The sequence below is a fragment of the Ceratina calcarata genome, unplaced genomic scaffold, assembly GCF_001652005.2.
Source record: "Ceratina calcarata isolate Rehan_Ccalc_2016 unplaced genomic scaffold, ASM165200v1 scaffold430.2, whole genome shotgun sequence".
Lineage (NCBI taxonomy): Eukaryota > Metazoa > Arthropoda > Insecta > Hymenoptera > Apidae > Ceratina > Ceratina calcarata.
In genome coordinates this window covers 84,242-104,984 of record NW_017166723.1, presented here as the reverse complement: position 1 = coordinate 104,984, position 20,743 = coordinate 84,242, and the positions used below count along the sequence as shown (strand labels likewise).

Genomic DNA, 20,743 nt, shown 5'->3' with positions numbered 1-20,743 from the left:
AACACACGATTAAAATGGTGATAATAAAATGAAATCCGATCGTTAATTTTTTATGAACGGAACCCTCCTTGGGGAGGTTGAAATAAAAATAGTAACAATTATTAGATTCTAGCTGGTACCAAAGACCCGATGGAGAATGTTGTGAAATAGCTGGATATTAATGGTAATATATTTATGATCGGTAGTGTACGTACGTACGATTCACGGATTACGTGTATCGGAGCACGCGGCTCGATCTCGCCTCTCTTTCCCGCCTCCTTCCTCGGTCACTTTGATCGTGAGAGACAGAGGAAACTCGGTTCCCTCCTACCTAAGACGGGCGCAAAAGCACACCAAGACAGGCCAATCTACTAGGTAAGACTAGTTCCTCCACCCAGTCGTGGTCGTCGTGGACACGTTTTCTGTCGGTCACCCTCCCTTCCCTCTTCCTCTTTCCGTTTTTCTTCCTCTCCCTCTTTCGATCCTCGCTTTCTCTCTCTCTCTCTATCCTCCCTTCTCTCTGTCTCCCCATTCCCCTCTCTCGTGATCAACCTCCTTCTGCCTATCCGTTGTTGCTCTTTTTATTATCTCCTTCTCTGGTCGGTTTCCTTCTCCGTCCTCGTCTGCACGCGGTCTACCTTGTACCCTCTCCCGCCACTTTGGGTTTCCTACTCCTTCCTCTTTTCTGTGTTTTGTTCCTCCGGATCTCGTTGCGCCCGAGGAATCTGTCTCCCTTTACTCTGCTCCTTGCCATGCAACTTTATCTGCTCCAGCACCGCTCGCGCGCGTACTTACGCTTCCTTCCAAAGAGCAAAGCCTTTTCCTCCACGAATCCACTCCTCGTTCCCCGGCGACTTTGATAAACAATTTATATCCGTAGCATTGCAACGTACCCTGTGTATCGCGAGCGAATCGTCGTTAAACTACGTCCACGGTAAAAGGCTCGCGTTTCGACTCTCTCTCTCTTTCCGTAAATCCGCATCTCGTTCCTCAGCGACTTTGACAAACGGTTTATATTTGTAGCATCGCGTTCCCTGTATCGCTAGCAAATCGTTGGTCTACGATAAGGAGCTCGCAATTCGATCCGCGCGTTCTACCCTAATAAATTGTTAGAGAATTAAAGGATTTGAGGGTGCTGCCGGAAATCTGATAGTTCGGTGACAAATTAGCAGAAAAGGAGCGAAAAAGTGTGTAGAAAAAGGGCAAGACACGTAAAGAAGTCGAGGACAAAGCAGTGAAATTCGTTGGGGATAAATCTTGGCGAGCCAGGGAGGTCGAAAGGGTGCGGAAAATTGTGAAAGAACTAACTTTGTTGGTAGACTCCGGATGACTCGTTACCTGGGTAAAAGGTCGCGGGAGACAAAGGCCGAAGTTTCATAAAAGAATGCCGGTTGTGCTTACAACCTAACCGCGCCACAATACAAAGAATAGTAATTTGTTGGCTTGATTAATTTTGCTTGTGTCTCGTTACGACCGCATCTACGCTTAAACTACAAGCATATAGTGCGTGTACATTCCCAGTTCAGAGTAAACTTTTCTATTTAATTTTTCATATGTTTTCAATATAAAATGTTCAAAAATAAAATGTCAGATTTTCAAATTCTTATCAGATTATTTCCTATGAATGGAAATCTTTGCGCTGGTGTCAAATTGGTTGTACGCGGGCCAGGTACATGCTCGAATAAAGACGATCGGATCGCAAGAGAAAAAGAGGAGATTCGCGACGCGCGGCAGATTTATGCGGCGTGCACGCGGTCGACAGCACGCAACTTGTTAACGAGCCGCATGAATTATTTTATCAGCAAAGCAAACGAGAACAAAATTCGAAATAAGGGACGAGCACTTGAACAGTGAACGCCGGAATGAAAGGGAAAGGGAGAAAAATAGTTGACGTGATACGCGGTTCCCACATGAGTAGACATGTATAGTACTTGAAATAAAGGAATATATATTATGTATATATATATTATATACAATAAACATACGTACAAACATATATATTAGGTACATAATTCGAAAAAAGGTAATAAACGAAAAAAGAAAGATTGGCATAATGAGTGTTAGATTGGCACAAGTGCGACGATATAATTGATTAATGAAGTTGCAAGAGAAATTAGCTTATCTTAGGAAAAGGTTTAAGAATTAGCTTATCATTTTGTAAAAGTCACGTTCAAATAAATGAAAGTCCATTGATTATTTTCGAGCTTAGAGATTTATATAATTTATAAATGCGAACGTTATTCGAATTATGAACGGTATCAAGTTGAAATTCGCATTGTAAAGGTAGTAGAGGCGGAGATGAAAGCAAGTTAGCGATACGTTTGGAGCAACCGCGGCGTAACGTGGCACGGAGGGTTAAAGCCGCGTCACAATCGCAATGAGATTGAAATTGAAAGGTATTCGTTACAAAGCGCATCGCGCCACTGCGATATCATCGTGTACGGTGATTGCGTCGAATACAATAGACAATATACAAGCATCAACCGTGCACCGTTGTCACCCATTGAGCTACGCACGTTTGTACGTATAAAGAGAATTCGTAACGCATGCGAGGATATTTGTCTTTGTGCAATAAAAATTCGAATTTCAGTGGCGGTAGTCGACTCGTGCGGAAACGTGAATATTCAGAAACAAAACGTCTGAAGTGCTTCGTCTCGAGTAATCAAATGAACGACCGTCGAGGGCCATCGGATAAAGAAAAACGATTGTTAACGATCGCTGTTTCAGTCACTTTCCGCCGTTTACAAAGTTTCAGCGCGAGGACCGACAAGGGCGGATATTACTTTATCGTGTGACGTTTTAATGCGATTTGAAATATCGCGCGAGCGCATAATAAACGAGCCGTTGCTCCAGTTGATTCTTGCACAGCTGCTGCTGCTGCTGCTGCTGCTCGCCGAAGGTCGTATCGATTCTAAAATTCTTGGATGCTTGTCCCACGCGAACGAGTTTGTGGGACGCGTTCGTAGTATTACTACCTTTCCGCTTGCCCTATTATTCAGAAAATCATTTTCCCCGTCAGTTTTGTATATCTTCCTCCGTGTTTCATTAAACGTAAGCCAATTATTCATCTCATCGATACTTTGACTTGCTTCCTTGAAATTTCGATTTTATTTTAATATCTCAATCTCAGAATAATGGTAAACATAATATATTGCGTTTAGATTTCAATTTATACATGTTGGGGTATTTGAAACAGATCACCCGGATAACTCACTTGTTTTTGAAGATAGAGGAAAATGCATTAGACCGATCTTACTTGGTATCGAGGGGCTCGTAATCTGTTGCTATTAATTTTTCTATAGATGGACGCGCCAAAGAGATATGAAGATCAACTCTGTTTTTTTAAATTGAATGCTATGGTTTTTTACTTACAATCTGGCAGAGTATTTCAAGACGAATACAATGACCAATTATGAAAGTCATTCAAGATCACCCTGTATAATTGTCATCCCACTGTATAATTATGAATCTCTGTAGTATTATATGTGTCGAATTATTTTTATTAATCTTATATACTTTATTATAATATCTTAATCTCTATTTTTCATGTAATCATTGTAAACATTGCGTTTATATTTGAATTTATATTACACAAATTTTCTGTAGGATGTGTCGAAATATTTTTGTTAATCGCCGTACTTAAAGATAAATTGGAATTTGTGATTACTCTGTTATAAAGTCACTCGGAACAGGATTGTTTCAAATGTATTGAAAGAATTTCGACAACCGAGCGAATCGCGTTACCCTATTTGCAAGTATTTTACAGTCGATCGATCGCCGGTGCTCGTTTTATGTAGGAACGAACGGCGGCGCACGGGCGAAGCGAAGGAGTGAATGCATCCTAACGGCTGACGGATACGGTCCGATAGACTCGATCAAACGTACGCGCCGCGCGCCGTGCCGACTGCCCGGGAAGTTAATTCAACGTTATGGTTGATCGTTTATCATACGCGAGAGAACGAATCCCGGCTGGATTTTCGTTACATTTTGTCGATTCGAGTTCGAAGCCGACTTCGGCCCGGGTAATTCCCTCCGGCCCACGCCGCTCCGCACCCGCCGTTTTCATTTCATTTATTCGCATTCTTGTTCGTAAATCAATTCGCGCATTAGTCTGGCAAATTCCTTGCTGCAAGGGAATTAAATATCTTCACGCCTCACCTATTCCTAGACCAAGACTTACGAACAATTTTAATTGCCTTCTGTTACGATGGCCCTAAAAGATTTTATTACCTTTTTATATTTCGTAGTTGATCTAAGCTCATGTTTTTATAAATTACTGTAAAAACAATATTTATTTTTATCTAAAAATTGTCTCGTAAAAAGGTAGGTAGTCGAAGTGTTGATGTTTGCAGGAGATGATCAGTCTCGAACGGTAACGGGGAAGAGAGGCTGAGTATCCTGCAATATCAGGGATAGTAGTTTGAGACGGTAATGGAAATCAATGCAGAGTAACTCGTAAATAGAGACGTGATTGGCGAAATCGTCAGCTCGTCAAACGTTAGTCCCCTGATTGCCACGATTTAAGTTTAATCTCCCGATAAGGCGCTTGAGTAATCTGGGTTATAACAGACTATAAACGAGGAGCGGATCGTAAAGGAATAAGGATTTAGCTGAATTCGTCGTTCAAATGACTTTCGGACGTACCGTTCATTTAGGTGTGCGAAAATTAGGTTTCGAGATTATTAATTCTCTCTAAGATAATATTAATTATATTACAATTCTAAAACAAATTTAGGTATTAAATTGTACCTGGAATAGAAATCGTTCAAGTGATTTTTGGATATACTGTCCACTGGAGTATGAAAATTAGGTCTCTTCATTATTAATTCTCTGTAAAACAATATCAATCATATTACATTCCCATAATAAGTTATTAACAGATTGTGGAGTTCATGCATTTATGAGAAAACTGAATGTGCAACAAATATAAACACTATATGTAAATAAATATCAAAAGCAGAGTGCATATTGCATTATTTAGTCTAGTTATTACAAAACCATACGAGGCATAAAATCATACGAATTTCTCCTTGATTGAAAAATTGCTTAATTATTCAACTTCAAGAACGATTACAGTAAATTTGGTAAATTTATGAGTAAAATTCCACGTTTCATATGTGGAATGGCATTTCCCATGAAAAGTTATCGAGACATTACGAGTTGGCCTGGAAGTCATCAAGCCGAGTTTAACTCTAGGCGGTGCAGCTGATCCTGGCAATTTATGTCTCTTCCTTTTCTGCTCGTTCGATTCTCGCAGCTTTAATTAGGGTACTCGCTGGCCAATGACCGGTTGTCATCGACAGCCGCAGTGACGATCGAGAACGGACCACCTCGGAGCTTTAACCGCACAGTTTATAATCTGCCCAACTGTACTTTCTTCTTTCTCTCTTTCCACCGCGTTCTGCTTTTTCATTGTAAATACCTATCTCGCTAGTCCGACGTTGAATAAAGACAACGACGAGTAAAATCGAAGCGATTACACGCTGCTCTATTACATAAGCGAAATACTTCCTTTTGTTCGCGATAAATCTTCACGGCCATGGCCGACGCTTACAATTAGACTCTAAGTGATTCCCAGCACGTGAGTGCGAAAAATAGAAATGATTTTTGTGCGTCAAACAAAATTGACTCTACGGCCGGTATTCAGAATATATTCTTATTCTTAAGATCGTCTCAAGCATTTGCTATCCCTGTCTATCGCATGTTTCGAGATTTTTAATAAATAAACATATCTTCCTATTATTTTGATTATTATTATTCATCACTATTATAATTAATATTATACCTTATCATTATTATTATTCTATCATACTCTATGCATAATGTATCCATGCGTGCGTGCATGCATGTAATCGTAGATCTTTGAATGGATTTTAGTTAAAGATCTTCAAGGGGAACTTGTCTGTGGAACGGAAACAAGTTGTGCGCGAGGTTTTCGTTGTTCGATAGACTCACTCGACGGACTTCAGCAGACGCGGACGAAAAAGTGGCCTGTCATGAACGGATTCCAAGTACTTCTGACGTTTCTCGGCGCAATCGCGATCATTTCGGACCCGCGATCCTCGGCAGAGGACGGCTCTGCAACTGAAAACGTATACCATGGTAGGTAAGTGCCTTCGTGGATTGCGAATCGTTCGTTTCATACCATCGGGCCATTTTCCACCGATCGAGTTCTTCGAGAGTTTCGCCATTTCGATAACGAATGTCCCGTGATTCTCGCAGACAAATCATTTTTTGGGATCGTTCCATCGCGTCCTGGAACATTTTACTCGTGGATCGTACGTGTCAGCTTGTTCGCGAACGCGAACTCGCGGCTATTCCACTTCCCAAATAAGATCAATCGTCACGATAAAAGTTTAGCGAGTGCAAGGGTTAATCCGTTTCTCGTGCAATTTAATTAAGTCGAAAAGACTGTCTTTTTCAAGTGCGGAATATTATTGAGTTTTGAACAGCGAAATTCATTTTCCGATTTCTTTAATTAAGTCTCGCTAACTTCTGGTGTCCAGATACACGAGAGACATACCAAGCGCGGAGTACCTAGTCCCGAGGAGGGTGTTCGAGGACGGTAATTTCTATAAGTACGAACTGCCGAATTTTTATGACCGCGGGGAAGTCAGCAACCGCAGGAAAAGGTCGGCCGGAGAACCGGACGCGGATAAAGTGCACCTGGTGTTACCTTTCAACGGGATCGACCACCATGTGGAGCTCACTCCGTACCACGATTTCATATCGCCGGAGATGGTGATCGAGACGCGGGGCGCCGGCCTCAGGAAGAACTTGGACGAGGCCGTGAAGTTCAAGAGGGCCCCCGATCAACAGTGCCACTACCGGGGTTTCGTCAGGGACCATAGCCCTTCTAAGGCAGCCCTGTCGCTATGCGATGGCGTGGTTAGTCACTTTCACAATTTTTTTGGACATTTTTCATCTTCATTTTGGACATTCATTGATCTTTTAAGTTTGTCGTCGTTTGAAACATAGAAGTACATCATTTTTTTACATGATGTGGGTTCAAGTATATATATTTATAATTGTATAATTTTATAGGAATATATATATATTTCTCTTTAAAGACAGGAACGAATTAGCAGTGATATTTTTCGTCTCCATCTGGAAACTCCATTGATCTTTTTTATTCTGTCGTTACTTAATCCCGTGCAGGTATATAATTCTTTTAAATATTTTCTGGGTTTAAGTACATTTATATATCTTACATATTTATGATTTTATAATTGTAAAGGGTATACATATAATTTTTCTTAAAAGGAGGAACGAATCAACAGTGAAAGCTTAAACTCAGTTCTTGTAATTAAAACTTGTTTTTTAAAAAAAAACATTAGATTAATGTTGACATGTACGTATTAGTTTTATTAAGGAAGTGCCGCATTGGTTCCGTTTTTTACGTCCAATGCCAGAGCGGCCGATAGCGTGGCACACACAATAAGCGATTAATTCTTGCCGATGATCCGTTAATTTTTTAACTTTAAAGGTTCCGCGCAATTGAACTCGTTATGATAGATCGCGTTTAATAGCCAAACGTGTCACAGTTATGAATCATCGCTGGAATAAAAGTATATTGCATCTCCCGATAGCCAATTTAGACAACGTCTCGTAGCTTTTGTTCAACACTGATCACAGCGCAGTATCGTAAAGTCACAATTTCTACTCATGATCAGTCAAAATTCGGCGTCGTTAAATACTTTTACACATGGAATTTAATATACATTCAGATAAATCAAGCAAAAAATCATTTAGAATCAATTTTTCTTGTAAAATGAATGCTCGAAGTACGCATTTCTAATGTTCGTGTTTCTATTTATTTTTAATTGAAACTCGCTGTCATTATTCATAATCATATTCATACTTTATTCGATTTTATCTACTGTGTATTTTTTCCTTCTTTTAAATATCAAAGTTTGCTATAAATGCATAAAATCCGCAGCCTGGATAGAAAAATACGCCAGTGAGTACAAATTGGGACGTTCACTTTACTAGCTTCTTTGAACCGAATTATTTTAACGTCAACGTAGTTAACATCCGTATGTTCTTCCGTGAATTCAACTGCGAGACACGTTGAGTGAACGGTTCTCGGTTTCAGTTTGACGCAATCACCATCGCGTTGCACCGAGTCCCGAGTTTCGAGACGCGATCTGCATAATTTCATCCTACCAGTGACAACGAGCCTGTTACATTACACAGGAAGGTTGTAGTAGTGGTAGTGATAGTGATATCAGATTATCACACAAATGTCTCATTTTCTGTTGAATTATTAAACCACTCTGGTCGTCGATTGAATAACATTTTCCTTCCTCGAAGACATTCGATCTATCCAAGAGTAATTTTTAAAAAATCTAAACTAATGAAATAATTAAACAAATGCTACGTTTTTACTTTGTAAGGAAATCGGCGATTATGGAGAGGCGGTCATAATTTTCTATTAAATTACTAAAGCATTCTAGTCGCTCTTTCCAATTAAATAACAATTTCTTCTCTCGAAGACATTTAAACCATCGGAAAATAATTTTTTAAAACGTAAACTAATGAAATAATTAAATAGATGCTACGTGAAAAGTGGAGAACGCAGTTTCCTACCTTTTTATTTTGTAAGGAGATTGGAGATTGTGGAGAGGCGGTCGTAATTTAAAATATCCCTTAGGTCAGGACTCCCAGGAGCATCGTTACTCGCTCGACCTAGGGAAGTTAGCCGTTACGCCGGCACCGGTCGGCCGCGGCGCGTGTGCAACGCATTACCGAATCGGTAAATTTTCACGAATATCGAGGCCTTCCTGTCGGCTAGACCACAATTTGCCGCGAATTTCCGAGAGAGCGTGCCGGCTCGCTCGCACTCGGGGGAGACGCGAAAGCGTTTTGAATTATACGATTAGAGTTCCAGCCGCGATAAATGTTGCACGCGTAAACCACGACGCTTCTAATTGGGAGCTCGCTGAATTGCAATTTCCGAGGTGTGATCGTGCGTAATTCCGCGATTTCGCCAGCTGAAAATTTCGCTAGGATTCAATCGGCTCCGCTACTGCACAAGAAATATCGCCGTTGTAGCAGTAAATTAAGCGTTCATCGGTTAAAATGCATAAATTTTTATAGAACCCTTAATTCAATTCGCTTTGCGTCGAATTGAGAAAAATTGTTTTAATGGATTAAACGTCGACGTTATCTGTAGCAACGACGTGGAACGTGTTTAAATTGGGTTCATGGGAGAAAGAGTTCATTTCGCCTGAGTTTCGATATGTCCTCTCTTTGCGATAAACGTTGATTAACGCGTAGCCGATAAACGTGGATCGCGTGCAGGTCGGTTACATGCAAACTAATCACGGGCGGTACTTCATCGAGCCAGCAAACGAAGCCCAACCGCAGCATGATGGCCAGCACGTTCACATCGCGTACAAGCGAGAGGCACCTCACGAGATCAGCGCAGATCGAAACGATACCGCCAAGAAGTTTTGCGGAACCGACGGTTAGTAATTAACAAACCGTATACAAAATTATATGAATAACATAACGATCGTTCTTCGACAAATGAAAGACTGGTTTTTAATGATACGCTTTTTAAGGTTGCATGAACCCTTAAGATCTCTATGAAAAATGTAAGAACTATGATAAAAAGCTATGTCTAATATTTAAAGCGATAAACTTTTAGGGAAAATTTCGAAGTCTTTCTTTAAGTAGCAGGGAATTTTTAATGTATAATTTCTAATATTTTAATACATGATTTTGGCACTTTTCGATTGGATTGTACCTGACTTACAACTGTTTACATTAATTACAAGTCTTATATTTCTTACTTTTTACTGTGCATCTTAAATAATTAGACTGCGGATTTCATGCATTTATAGAGAAATTATAATTCGACATTAAATGATAATTATTATGAATGACAAGGAATTATAATTCCTGTATATAACATTTCTCATTAATCTTTCTTACTCACAATAATTATCATTGAATGTCAAGAAGCGAAATATCAAAAGTGAAATAAAAATTGTTAAAATTTCAATACTTTGTTATCGTTTTTATTTGAGGGCTCATACAACCTTAAGTTCTGACGATAGTTTAGTCGACGACGTTTAGTTTTCTCAATAAAAAATCGTAAAGGGAAGACCTAAGGAGTAAATTATTTTAATTTGAAGTTTGAATCGTAGAACTGATATTCATGGAGTTTCGTTTTACTCGGGAATAGAGAACTGGGAGGCGGCGTGGGCGGAACAGTTAGCAAAGCGAGCGAAACGGTTAATGGAAGCGAATCCAGCCGATGCAAAGGGGAGTCTCTTTGGTACCCACAGCATTCATCGGTATATAGAAATAGGATTGGTTGCGGATAGACGGTTCCTCGATTTTTACAACAACACTAATTACGAGCAGTATCTGCTGACAATTATGAACATGGTGGCGGACTTTTATCACGACAAGTCCATCGGGAATCAAATCGAGGTGGTCGTCGTTCGCATGATATATTTGGAGAAGGAGAAGGAAGAGGTAATACGAAATTGATGGTAAAATATAGAGACGTGACTATGTGAAGCTATTTAACATAATGCTGAGTATCCTAGCGTTAATTCTGATATTCGAGGTATTTTATCTAGACGGTTTTTCCGTAGATAGATTTACTCATTAGTCCCGCGGCCGAGGATACGTTACATAGTTTTATGGCGTGGGCTAAGAAGATAAATCCCAAGGATCATACTCATCCTAATCACTTCGACGTAGCAGTCCTTGTGACTAGGTACTCATGTATTATATTTACATACATACATATACATATACAGTCGATCCCATTAGTATTCGTACCCATTTCTAACTTGAGTATTTATTTATTTATTAATTTAGTTAATTATACTGGCAAATATTTTTCTTTATAATGGGCTTAAATATAATTCAATCTTATTATTATAACTAATAACTAAAATAAGAAGAAATTATCTTTAAAATATTGAACCAAGTAATTCTTAATTTTCTTTAAGTATGTTAGAAGGCTCAGTTATAATAAACTATTATGTGTAACAAAAAATTTAAAGAAATTGCTGTTCATCTTTGCTATTCATTTAAATGAGACACTTTAATAAAACTTTATTAAAACTGAAGAATTTAGCTTTGAAATTGTCTGTGTACGTATTATAGGTATGATATTTGCTCGAGAGGAACGAACTGCGATCTGATGGGTCTGGCATCTGTGGCAGCCGCCTGCGATCCAGACAGATCAGCCGCGATCAACGAAGACAGTGGCCTGTTGCTCGGAATCGTAGTTGCCCACGAAGTTGGTCACGTGTACTTGTCCATGCACGTTTCTTTGCGAATCTTAATCCCTTCGCTCTTTACCCATTCGTCTAAGTCTCCCCCACTAGAGACTCGCAATAATTATCAATGTCATTTAATAAACAAATTATGATAAAAGTTCAATTTAGGGTCCATAAAAACTCGTGGAACTGTCTACTGTTTCCGCTGACTCGTTGACAGCGAAGGGATTAATAAAGACGGGAATCGAGATGAATTTCTTCTCGGAAACTATTCGATTGTCAGTGTTCCGCGATTAGTAAATGGAAAAATATGATTTGATAAACCATTGGTTTCCAGGATGGGCTGTTCGCACGACCAGGAGGACATAAGCGGGTGTAAGCCCAAGGACACGGACGACAGTTACTTCCTCATGTCGCCGATCGTGTACATCTATTCAATCCGATGGTCGCCCTGCAGCAGGAAATACGTTACCGATTTCCTCCAGTAAATTCACTTGTCTGTTCGTTTCGTTATTTCGTGCTCGATCGATGATTGAAAGGATCCAATCGATCGATTAGGAGTGGCCTCGGCGAGTGTCTGAACGACGATCCGAGAAATCCGCCGGAGAGGTTCAAATATCCGAACATGCTGGCGGGCGCGATGTATGACGGCGATTTTCAGTGCCAAATGACGTTCCCTGGCTCGCAGCATTGCCTAATGAGTCGAGTAAATCACGATTCTCTTCTATTTCGGATAATAACCTTCTGATCTTCATCTCCAGTGTCCCTGTATTCATGGTATAACCGTGAACAGGACGATTATTAGTCTGCGGTCTTTTATGCAAATTCATATTTTTTTTAACATATATCAAAGTATATAATTCATTTGTATAGATTTCTCATTTGCATAATTTTATACTATGCGATGTATATTAATTGTTTTATCATCCCCTCCACAGTTGTACCATCAACACTAGGACACCCTATAGATAAATGATCAACTACGGTATAAATCATTATTATACTTAAATTGTTTATATTACTTATCAGATATTAATTTATATTAGTTTGTTAATAATATTACTAACGTTATTTATCAAAGTAAATCATTATATTTCAATTAGTACTTCATTTATTGTTAGTGTGAAATCAATTAGTACTTCATTTATTGTTAGTGTGAAATTAATTCGATTATTTCCTGAAATAAATGATTCATGTTCCCACTGCGAATGTACGTATCGTATTTTGCAGCTCCAAGTCTGCGACAAACTCTGGTGCCAGGTTAACGAGACGTGCCTATCGCAAGGCCAACCGATGGCTGAAGGGTCCATGTGCGGCGAGAAGAAGGTACGTAAAGCGCTCAGCCGTACTATGTCACGCGATTCATCACTAATTTAAAAGTGTGAGACGCGCAATAACGCAAAGAACGCGCGCGTGTCCAGTGGTGCATCCGGAAGAAATGCGTGGACCGAGGCACGCGGCCGGCAGCGGTACACGGCGGATGGGGCACGTGGGGACCCATGGGCAAATGCATCTCGGAAACTATTCGATTGTCAGTGTTCCGCGATTAGTAAATGGAAAAATATGATTTGATAAACCATTGGTTTCCAGGATGGGCTGTTCGCACGACCAGGAGGACATAAGCGGGTGTAAGCCCAAGGACACGGACGACAGTTACTTCCTCATGTCGCCGATCGTGTACATCTATTCAATCCGATGGTCGCCCTGCAGCAGGAAATACGTTACCGATTTCCTCCAGTAAATTCACTTGTCTGTTCGTTTCGTTATTTCGTGCTCGATCGATGATTGAAAGGATCCAATCGATCGATTAGGAGTGGCCTCGGCGAGTGTCTGAACGACGATCCGAGAAATCCGCCGGAGAGGTTCAAATATCCGAACATGCTGGCGGGCGCGATGTATGACGGCGATTTTCAGTGCCAAATGACGTTCCCTGGCTCGCAGCATTGCCTAATGAGTCGAGTAAATCACGATTCTCTTCTATTTCGGATAATAACCTTCTGATCTTCATCTCCAGTGTCCCTGTATTCATGGTATAACCGTGAACAGGACGATTATTAGTCTGCGGTCTTTTATGCAAATTCATATTTTTTTTAACATATATCAAAGTATATAATTCATTTGTATAGATTTCTCATTTGCATAATTTTATACTATGCGATGTATATTAATTGTTTTATCATCCCCTCCACAGTTGTACCATCAACACTAGGACACCCTATAGATAAATGATCAACTACGGTATAAATCATTATTATACTTAAATTGTTTATATTACTTATCAGATATTAATTTATATTAGTTTGTTAATAATATTACTAACGTTATTTATCAAAGTAAATCATTATATTTCAATTAGTACTTCATTTATTGTTAGTGTGAAATCAATTAGTACTTCATTTATTGTTAGTGTGAAATTAATTCGATTATTTCCTGAAATAAATGATTCATGTTCCCACTGCGAATGTACGTATCGTATTTTGCAGCTCCAAGTCTGCGACAAACTCTGGTGCCAGGTTAACGAGACGTGCCTATCGCAAGGCCAACCGATGGCTGAAGGGTCCATGTGCGGCGAGAAGAAGGTACGTAAAGCGCTCAGCCGTACTATGTCACGCGATTCATCACTAATTTAAAAGTGTGAGACGCGCAATAACGCAAAGAACGCGCGCGTGTCCAGTGGTGCATCCGGAAGAAATGCGTGGACCGAGGCACGCGGCCGGCAGCGGTACACGGCGGATGGGGCACGTGGGGACCCATGGGCAAATGCAGCAGAACCTGCGGCGGAGGTTTGAAGTCTTCTGAAAGGGAATGCGACAATCCACCACCCTCCAACGGTGGCAGATACTGCTTGGGAGAAAGGAAGAAGGTGACCATCTGCAACACCACGGTGAATTCCATTATTCTTTATACTATTTATTCGATACGAACTGTTCTGTGTATAAAATTTCTGAGATTCACGTTCTTTGCCTTGCGGCGGCTTCCGCAGCCACTGTTCTGATGGAGAAACGATTATATTCGCTTTATTCTATAGCCCTGTCCTGCCGACAAGCCGTCGTTCCGCGCGGTGCAGTGCAGCCATTATAACAACCTGAAGGTTTTAAGCGACAACGAACTACACACGTGGACGCCGTACCTCGACTTTTCGGTCAAGGACCCGTGCAAATTGTATTGCTTGAACGAGAAGAAGGTTCTAGTCGAGCTGAACAGCGTCGCCAACGACACGACCCCGTGTAAACCCGGCACTAACTACATGTGCATCTTCGGCGTGTGCAGGGTGAGATATCAAACGCTTTTCACTTCTAGTGTTAAGGATGATAATTTATAGGTCTGTTTGAACGACAATAGACGATAATGAACATGTAATATTAACATATGGTTGTCGAGTTATGTAGTTTTACGTGATCTGTCAACTGAGCGTGGGTCACGTAATAAACTTGCAATGGAGAGGGTGTCGTTCGCGGCACAATGTACCTGCATATGATACCTGTGGTAATATTACGACATTATTATAATAGAGACGACAAAACACCGTTCTGTAAAGATAAATAAAGAATATTGTAAATCGTGCCTGCATATGTNATATTAATAGAGTAAATTATGCGAGTTCATTATATGTGTATGATATTACAGAAAGTGGGATGCGATTGGATTCTGGACTCGAATGCCGTCGATGACAAATGCGGCGTCTGCAAGGGTGATGGTACCAAATGCAAACAAATAAAGGGTGATTATACTGAGACGAACGTCCCCTCGAGTAAGTTCTGCTTACAACATAGGAAGCCAATATGTATAAATGGAAATCGTGTGATTTATATTTCTGTCTCAATGATTCAATTTGTGTTAATGATTCATGCGTGTATGTTTATTGTCAGCGTACATGAAGGTAGTTACTATTCCTAAGGGGGCTCGAAGCATACGAGTGTGGGAAGCGAAGCCTAACACCAACGTGTTAGCAGTGAAACCCGAAAAGGGCTCCGACTATTGCATCAATGGAAATCTGTAATTATTTGATTATTTAGTATTTATGATGATTAAATAATTTATGACGTTTCTAAATATTCATTTCTTTTTACCTTTTATTAATTTTTTAATAAAATATTCGTTTTCTTCAAGTACGGTGAACCCGGTTTCTTTAGAACATCACTTATTCCGTTTAAATAAGTTATTATCTACTTCAACGTCTTTAAAAAAAATTGACTAGAGAATTTCTTAAAGAACGAAACGACGTTTCATATGCACCACTTTAATTAACATTCTTTACCTTTAAAATATTAAAGATTGCTAACCTATCGAAAGTAGAAACCTGTCTAGCTACAATTATAGTGATTAGATAGATTACCATTGATTGCAGGAGGATAAACAGAGCCGGTGATTACACGTGCGCAAAGTCTATGCTCATTTATCTCTATCCCCAGCCGGACAAGGAAGAAATCGAAATGAAGGGACCTATAGCTGAGGACATTCGCATAGAGGTACGCAGTAATCGCTTTAATCACATGTTCGTTAAAAAGGACATAAAATATGAGCGTAGTACAAATAGAAATACGTGTGCACTATATTAGGTATTGAATGTAGTATACGTTGAAACACTTTGGAAGCAATAATAATTGATTCCTCGTGACGATTTTAGTACGCGTTCTTGAATAGGGCCAGCAATCCTGGAATTCATTACGAGTATTACGTGATGTCGACCGATCCGTCACACACGCCGAAATACTTGTGGGATTACGTAGATTGGTCTGCGTGCACTGCTAAATGTGGCGGGGGAACAAAGGTAATTTCAGTGTATCTAAATTGATTTAATCACACGTATCGGGGGCCTGGTTATTATCACCGTTTGGGAAACAATGCCTAATACAACGGTATTATGATTTCGATGATGCTGACCAATAAGCTATTGCTTAATCAATTGCTTAATTTTCTGATCGCGTCGCATTTCAAGACTTAATAACCAGTGACTCGTGAGGTAGTCAAAATATGGAAATTAAATAAAATATTCCTTTAAATACATTCTGTTCCTTTTTATAAATGTGAAATGTACATTAAATAATTGTAGAAATACTTCGTCACGGGTGTCATTTTAGATTTCGGAAGCGAAGTGCATCGAGGAGAGTGGTGGAGAGGTGAGTCCTAATTACTGCGATGGCAAACCGCGGCCGTATTATTATGTACAATTATATCTAATATGACGCGACTTAATTAATTGCATGAGGTATGCATTAAATTAAGGGCATCATCAGTGATCGAATAAGAACACAAATGCGTAAATTATTAAAGTAATTTGCTATGGTCGAAGGTGGCGGGTGAGCCAATGGAGCAAGTGCAGCGCCTGTGACGGAAAGAAAGGATTCAGGCATCGGAAAGTTCAATGCATCCGACCGCCGGCGCGTTCCGGCGGAGACGACGTTCAAGCGAATCCGGACGCGTGCAAAGGTCGCGTGCCGAGGCAGAAGGAAGAATGCACAGGTGAGGGAACCTTTATCTCCGGATAAATGTCATTAGCCGCGCGAACCGATTTTATTTAGTTCAGCAAGATAATTTCCTCGCGCTATTTTAAGACGCGGACAATCAATCTCTCAAATATTTCCCTCGTCCATTAATCATCGACAGTTTAATTGGCGCGTCACTCACGCGCGTGCAGTCATTCACGCGCGCGAAACCCATTTGCCGGTTATTTATTGCTTGCGCTCCGCTAAATTACTAGAAATTATATTTTGATCGAATACAACTTTTTTTTTATAGTCTGATCAATAGGTTCCATCAATCCGGGTATTTCTGAAATATTTATTTCATACCAAACATTATTACAGTTCAAAGAGAACGTAGCCTCTATTAAATTTCAATTTATTTATTTATTGATTGATTTATTTATTTAATTATATTGGCAAATAGATTTTTAACAGATATAATACAATCTTATAATTATAATTAATAACTAAAACAAAAAATAAAAGTCTGTTCTTAGAAAGAACGGTTTAAGCCTGCGCTTAATGACATCCATTGAATTATTAATATGAGATCCGCAGATTTATTTTTATAATTTCTCTTGCAACGGAATTGGGCTGACTACACCTCGTTATGTATCTTTGATAGAGAGTTCGCCAAAAATTTTAATCGCCAATAACGTCGCCTTCCTTCAACAGGTCAGAGACCGTGCAAGAAGACCTGTCCAAAGAAGACTCGAAACGCGTTGAAGGCAGCCAAGGCGAAAAAGTCGTTGTCTGCGATAGAGCAAGCTAAGATAATCGATAAGTTCGTGGACTTGAGTCTGGCCCACTATTTAGAAAAATCGTACGGCGCGTCTCGGGACGCCGGAAACGAGGCAGACACCGTAGACTTCTTGCAGCTGCTTCGCGACTGGTCGCTCTGGGACGAGGACAAGAAGAAGCGGGCTGTTTGCGATCGGAACCATACCAGCCAGAGCAGATTCACCACGCCGAAGCCGGGAACGATCATCAAGGACTCTGTCCCAGTCGAGAACGTGGTGCTGATGGAAGTGCCTATTATAGAGGACAGCCTAAGAATGAATCTGTCGGACAGAGCGTTCCAAGAAAGCGGAGATCTGGTCGGTGTCGGTATCGATATGTCGCGTGTAAAAATATACAATGGTTCGGAAGCTGTCAGCAGGATAGAGGAGGTGCAGGGCCATCAGACGGTCCCATCGACTCCCGCTGGACAGGACGGGTCGTCGTTAGCCAAGGTCGTGAAACGGTGAAAATTAGCAAGTGCTTTCTATTTGGAAGAAATAACCAGAAACGATAATTTCTTTCCCACTTTTCACACTGCTTTCCCATACTTTCAAAAGGAGCACGACGGTTTAGATATACAACAAATGCATACACGAAATCGATGGTTGACTAATCGACGTTTATTTGATACTATAATGTTACAGACCATCCAGTTGTACTATTGTAGAAGTATTTAGAAATATGAAATATAGATAAGCCCTTAGTTTATGGCTATTTAAATATCTGTGTCTTTTTATTAATCTTAAAGATGGATTATTAAAAAGCCGTTTCACCTTGACGGTATTTTAATACTGTCGATTATTATGGAAGTATTTAGAAATATGAAATATAGATAAGTCCTTATTTTATGGCTATTTAAATATTTTCATTAATTTCACTAAAGATAGATTATTGAAAGGTCGATTCACCTTGACGATACTTTAATACTGGAGGACCGTGATTTGTTACGAAATTACTTCAAGCTCGTCCGATTGGTATTGCAAATTCTAAGCCACGATCAATCACTCAGTGTCACCGGTTTAATTAACCGAAGAGACGCAACCTTCTCGGCGGTACATTATTATGTATGTATACTTTAATTTAACGCGTCTGGCGATCCGGTGAACTTTTACGTCATCCAAGACGATTTTTCAACGCGACGCCTGCGTCCTGTTGAATCTTCTCTATGTACCTGACTGCGTCCATCCCGACCAAAGTGAATTCCGTGCTGTTGCCCGGGGGCTGGGGCTGGAAATCCTTCGGAAAGTTCACGACGTTGTTCTCCTCATCGCGTTCCAAAATAATAGTCAGCCTTAAATTGTTCACGTCTTCTTTGTCGATCACCATTTCGCTTTCCCTTATATCTCGACGGTCCCTTAACTCCTTCTTCCCCCTTGTACAAGTCCGCGATCCCTTCACTGATAAATATTTATCATTCAAATCAGGTATTTAACGTTTCAGTATATAAAATTAGTAAATCGAATGAAGACGCTTGTAGGCAACGTTGTTATATAGTTATTAAAGTTATACGCTCGATCGAGAACGTCTTGCCTTGACAAAGTGTCAAGAAGTTAAAACCGTTGCGGAGGAAGGAGGACGTCGTTAAAACTTCCAGCAAAGTATCGTTAAACAGCAGATCGTTACGAGATTATATCAGTCAAGTGTCCCGGTCTCCGGACGGAAACATTGTCGCAAATAAAATCGTTTTACTCCGGGTGTTGCGTTCGTTCGAATATCTGTCCGATGGTATCTTTTACTATCGATCGCGCGCGGAGGGGAAGGGAAAGAAAGAACACGAGTACTACTTTTGTTGCTCCGATTGGGAATCGGTGGTTCGGCGCCGGGTTGTCGTTTCTCCCGGCCTGTGCAGAATTCTTGTTCCTTCGGCTTCGGTCCTTGACAGTAGCTGTCAGCGATAATATCTACATCCTGCTCCGAGTGCCCGACGGGACGTACGCACTTGACGGTGCGTCTCCTCTCGCATCCGATCACGCAGGACGTACACCCCTGCCAGTCACTGATCATCCATCTGCGACCAACGAGATTTAGTGATGCTTCTTGGTATAGACTATTCACGTTCTTTTTATGCAGTATTGCGTCTTCATAATCACGGAGGATTAGTATTAGTACGCGCCTAAAACGAGACTAACGAGATTTAATGATACTTTTTGGTCAAAGAATTGCGTTTTCGCAAAAACTTTTCTAAGAAGTAAAATTTCAACGTTTTTTGCTGTATTTTATCGATAACCACGAAAGAATAGTGGAAAATATGGGACTACACTTTTCGTTCTTGAATAAGAAGTTTTCTAGATCGTCAACTGTCTCCTTGACGAGACAAAAGTCTGTTATACTCTGGTCTTGATTTCATTCAAAACAATCTCTTTTGGGTAGAAAATCGCTTTTAAACAAAGACAATGTAATTACGATTCATCTATGTTCTAAATAAAAATCTGTTAGCAAAACCCTCACGATAAAACATCAGTTCGTCAGAAATGCCCTGCCTCTGCCTATTTACAATTCTAATAATGTGCTTAAGTCTTCAAGATTGGTATTATGCTCCTCCGGGCGGGACATAATATATCTAGGATTCAGGTTGTAGCAAATAAATAATAATGAACACTCCCTTCGTACATGTTTGGACACAGTGCATAGAATCAGCTACCGGGTTCTATAGCGCGATCACATTAATTGAAAGTCTCGTAGAGTTGAATGGACACGGGAACTAGGATATCGTGATAAGAAATTCAATTCAACGCCCTGTCCGTAGTTTCTTAATTAAAAATTTTCCTTAACGAAGGCGACGCGCGTGATCTAACCTCGGGACGCACGCTGCCCGATAACACGATTTCACTTTTTCCTCCGGCTTCGGTATGTTCTTGCAGAAGATCTCGTCAACGATCCCGGCGAGTTTCTCCAAGCAACGAGGTTTAGAAATCTGTTCACCGGGCCCGCAATTCGCGCTGCACTCCTCCCACGAGACGAAGTCCCACGAGAATTCCGGTCTACGAGGATTCTTCTCTTTCACGCCGAACGAATACTTCACCGTCACCTTTTCTTTCGGCAAAATCTGCATACGTATGCAGTGTATAAAACCTCAATGAAACTGCTTACAAGATAAAATCATGTCAAGCTCGAATACTATCTTTTTTTTTCGAAGAAATTGTTTCATTGAAAAACAGATGAGAGAGGAAGACATCTAAAGGGAATGTCCCAATTTCTACTGTTTCCATCATTTTTTCTTTTGGCAGAATCTACGTACTCAGTGTGTACAATCTACTACTATTAAAATAATAA

General features: G+C 40.3%; 4 protein-coding genes across 6 annotated transcripts in view; 2 read left to right on the top strand and 2 right to left on the bottom strand.

The window, feature by feature from the left end:
• Positions 1–288, bottom strand: part of LOC108626871 (A disintegrin and metalloproteinase with thrombospondin motifs 12) — a 54,099-nt gene extending 53,811 nt beyond the window's left edge. For 2 of the 3 annotated variants that reach the window (XM_026815150.1, XM_018027801.2), the window contains exon 1: positions 195–284. The gene's annotated coding sequence lies outside the window, so the exon portion shown is untranslated. Of the gene's footprint in view, positions 1–194 lie in introns of all 3 variants that reach the window. The other variant, XM_026815149.1, reaches the window with a different exon arrangement.
• Positions 284–18,190, top strand: LOC108626872 (A disintegrin and metalloproteinase with thrombospondin motifs 7-like). Its single transcript, XM_026815153.1, is given in 20 exon segments — positions 284–354; positions 4,332–4,634; positions 5,857–6,085; positions 6,486–6,867; positions 9,283–9,448; positions 10,172–10,467; positions 10,590–10,714; positions 11,110–11,256; positions 11,563–11,709; positions 11,784–11,931; positions 12,456–12,551; positions 13,900–14,109; positions 14,254–14,496; positions 14,853–14,976; positions 15,095–15,221; positions 15,574–15,694; positions 15,853–15,996; positions 16,307–16,390; positions 16,475–16,688; positions 17,366–18,190. Coding segments are annotated over 19 exon segments (3,603 nt in total). The 5' UTR covers positions 284–354; positions 4,332–4,606; the 3' UTR covers positions 17,938–18,190.
• LOC113464591 (A disintegrin and metalloproteinase with thrombospondin motifs 4-like) lies at positions 12,746–13,749 on the top strand. Its single transcript, XM_026815152.1, has 4 exons — positions 12,746–12,962; positions 13,037–13,184; positions 13,417–13,463; positions 13,709–13,749. The coding sequence occupies exons 1-3, from the start codon at positions 12,817–12,819 to the stop codon at positions 13,432–13,434; spliced, it is 312 nt and encodes a 103-aa protein (XP_026670953.1). The 5' UTR covers positions 12,746–12,816; the 3' UTR covers positions 13,435–13,463; positions 13,709–13,749.
• Positions 18,069–20,743, bottom strand: part of LOC108626866 (A disintegrin and metalloproteinase with thrombospondin motifs 7) — a gene marked incomplete at its 5' end in the record, with an annotated part of 15,830 nt that continues 13,155 nt past the window's right edge. The window contains 3 exon segments of the mRNA XM_026815154.1: positions 18,069–18,867; positions 19,255–19,478; positions 20,266–20,516. Coding sequence (XP_026670955.1) covers positions 18,584–18,867; positions 19,255–19,478; positions 20,266–20,516 — 759 coding nt within the window.

What these genes read in the sequence shown, in the direction of transcription:
- LOC113464591 (XM_026815152.1), top strand. Translation starts at nt 12,817, where the DNA reads ATGGGCTGTTCGCACGACCAGGAGGACATAAGCGGGTGTAAGCCCAAG. An exon ending in TACGTTACCGATTTCCTCCA is followed by an intron (nt 12,963 to 13,036) that starts GTAAATTCACTT and finishes TCGATCGATTAG; the next exon opens with GAGTGGCCTCGGCGAGTGTC.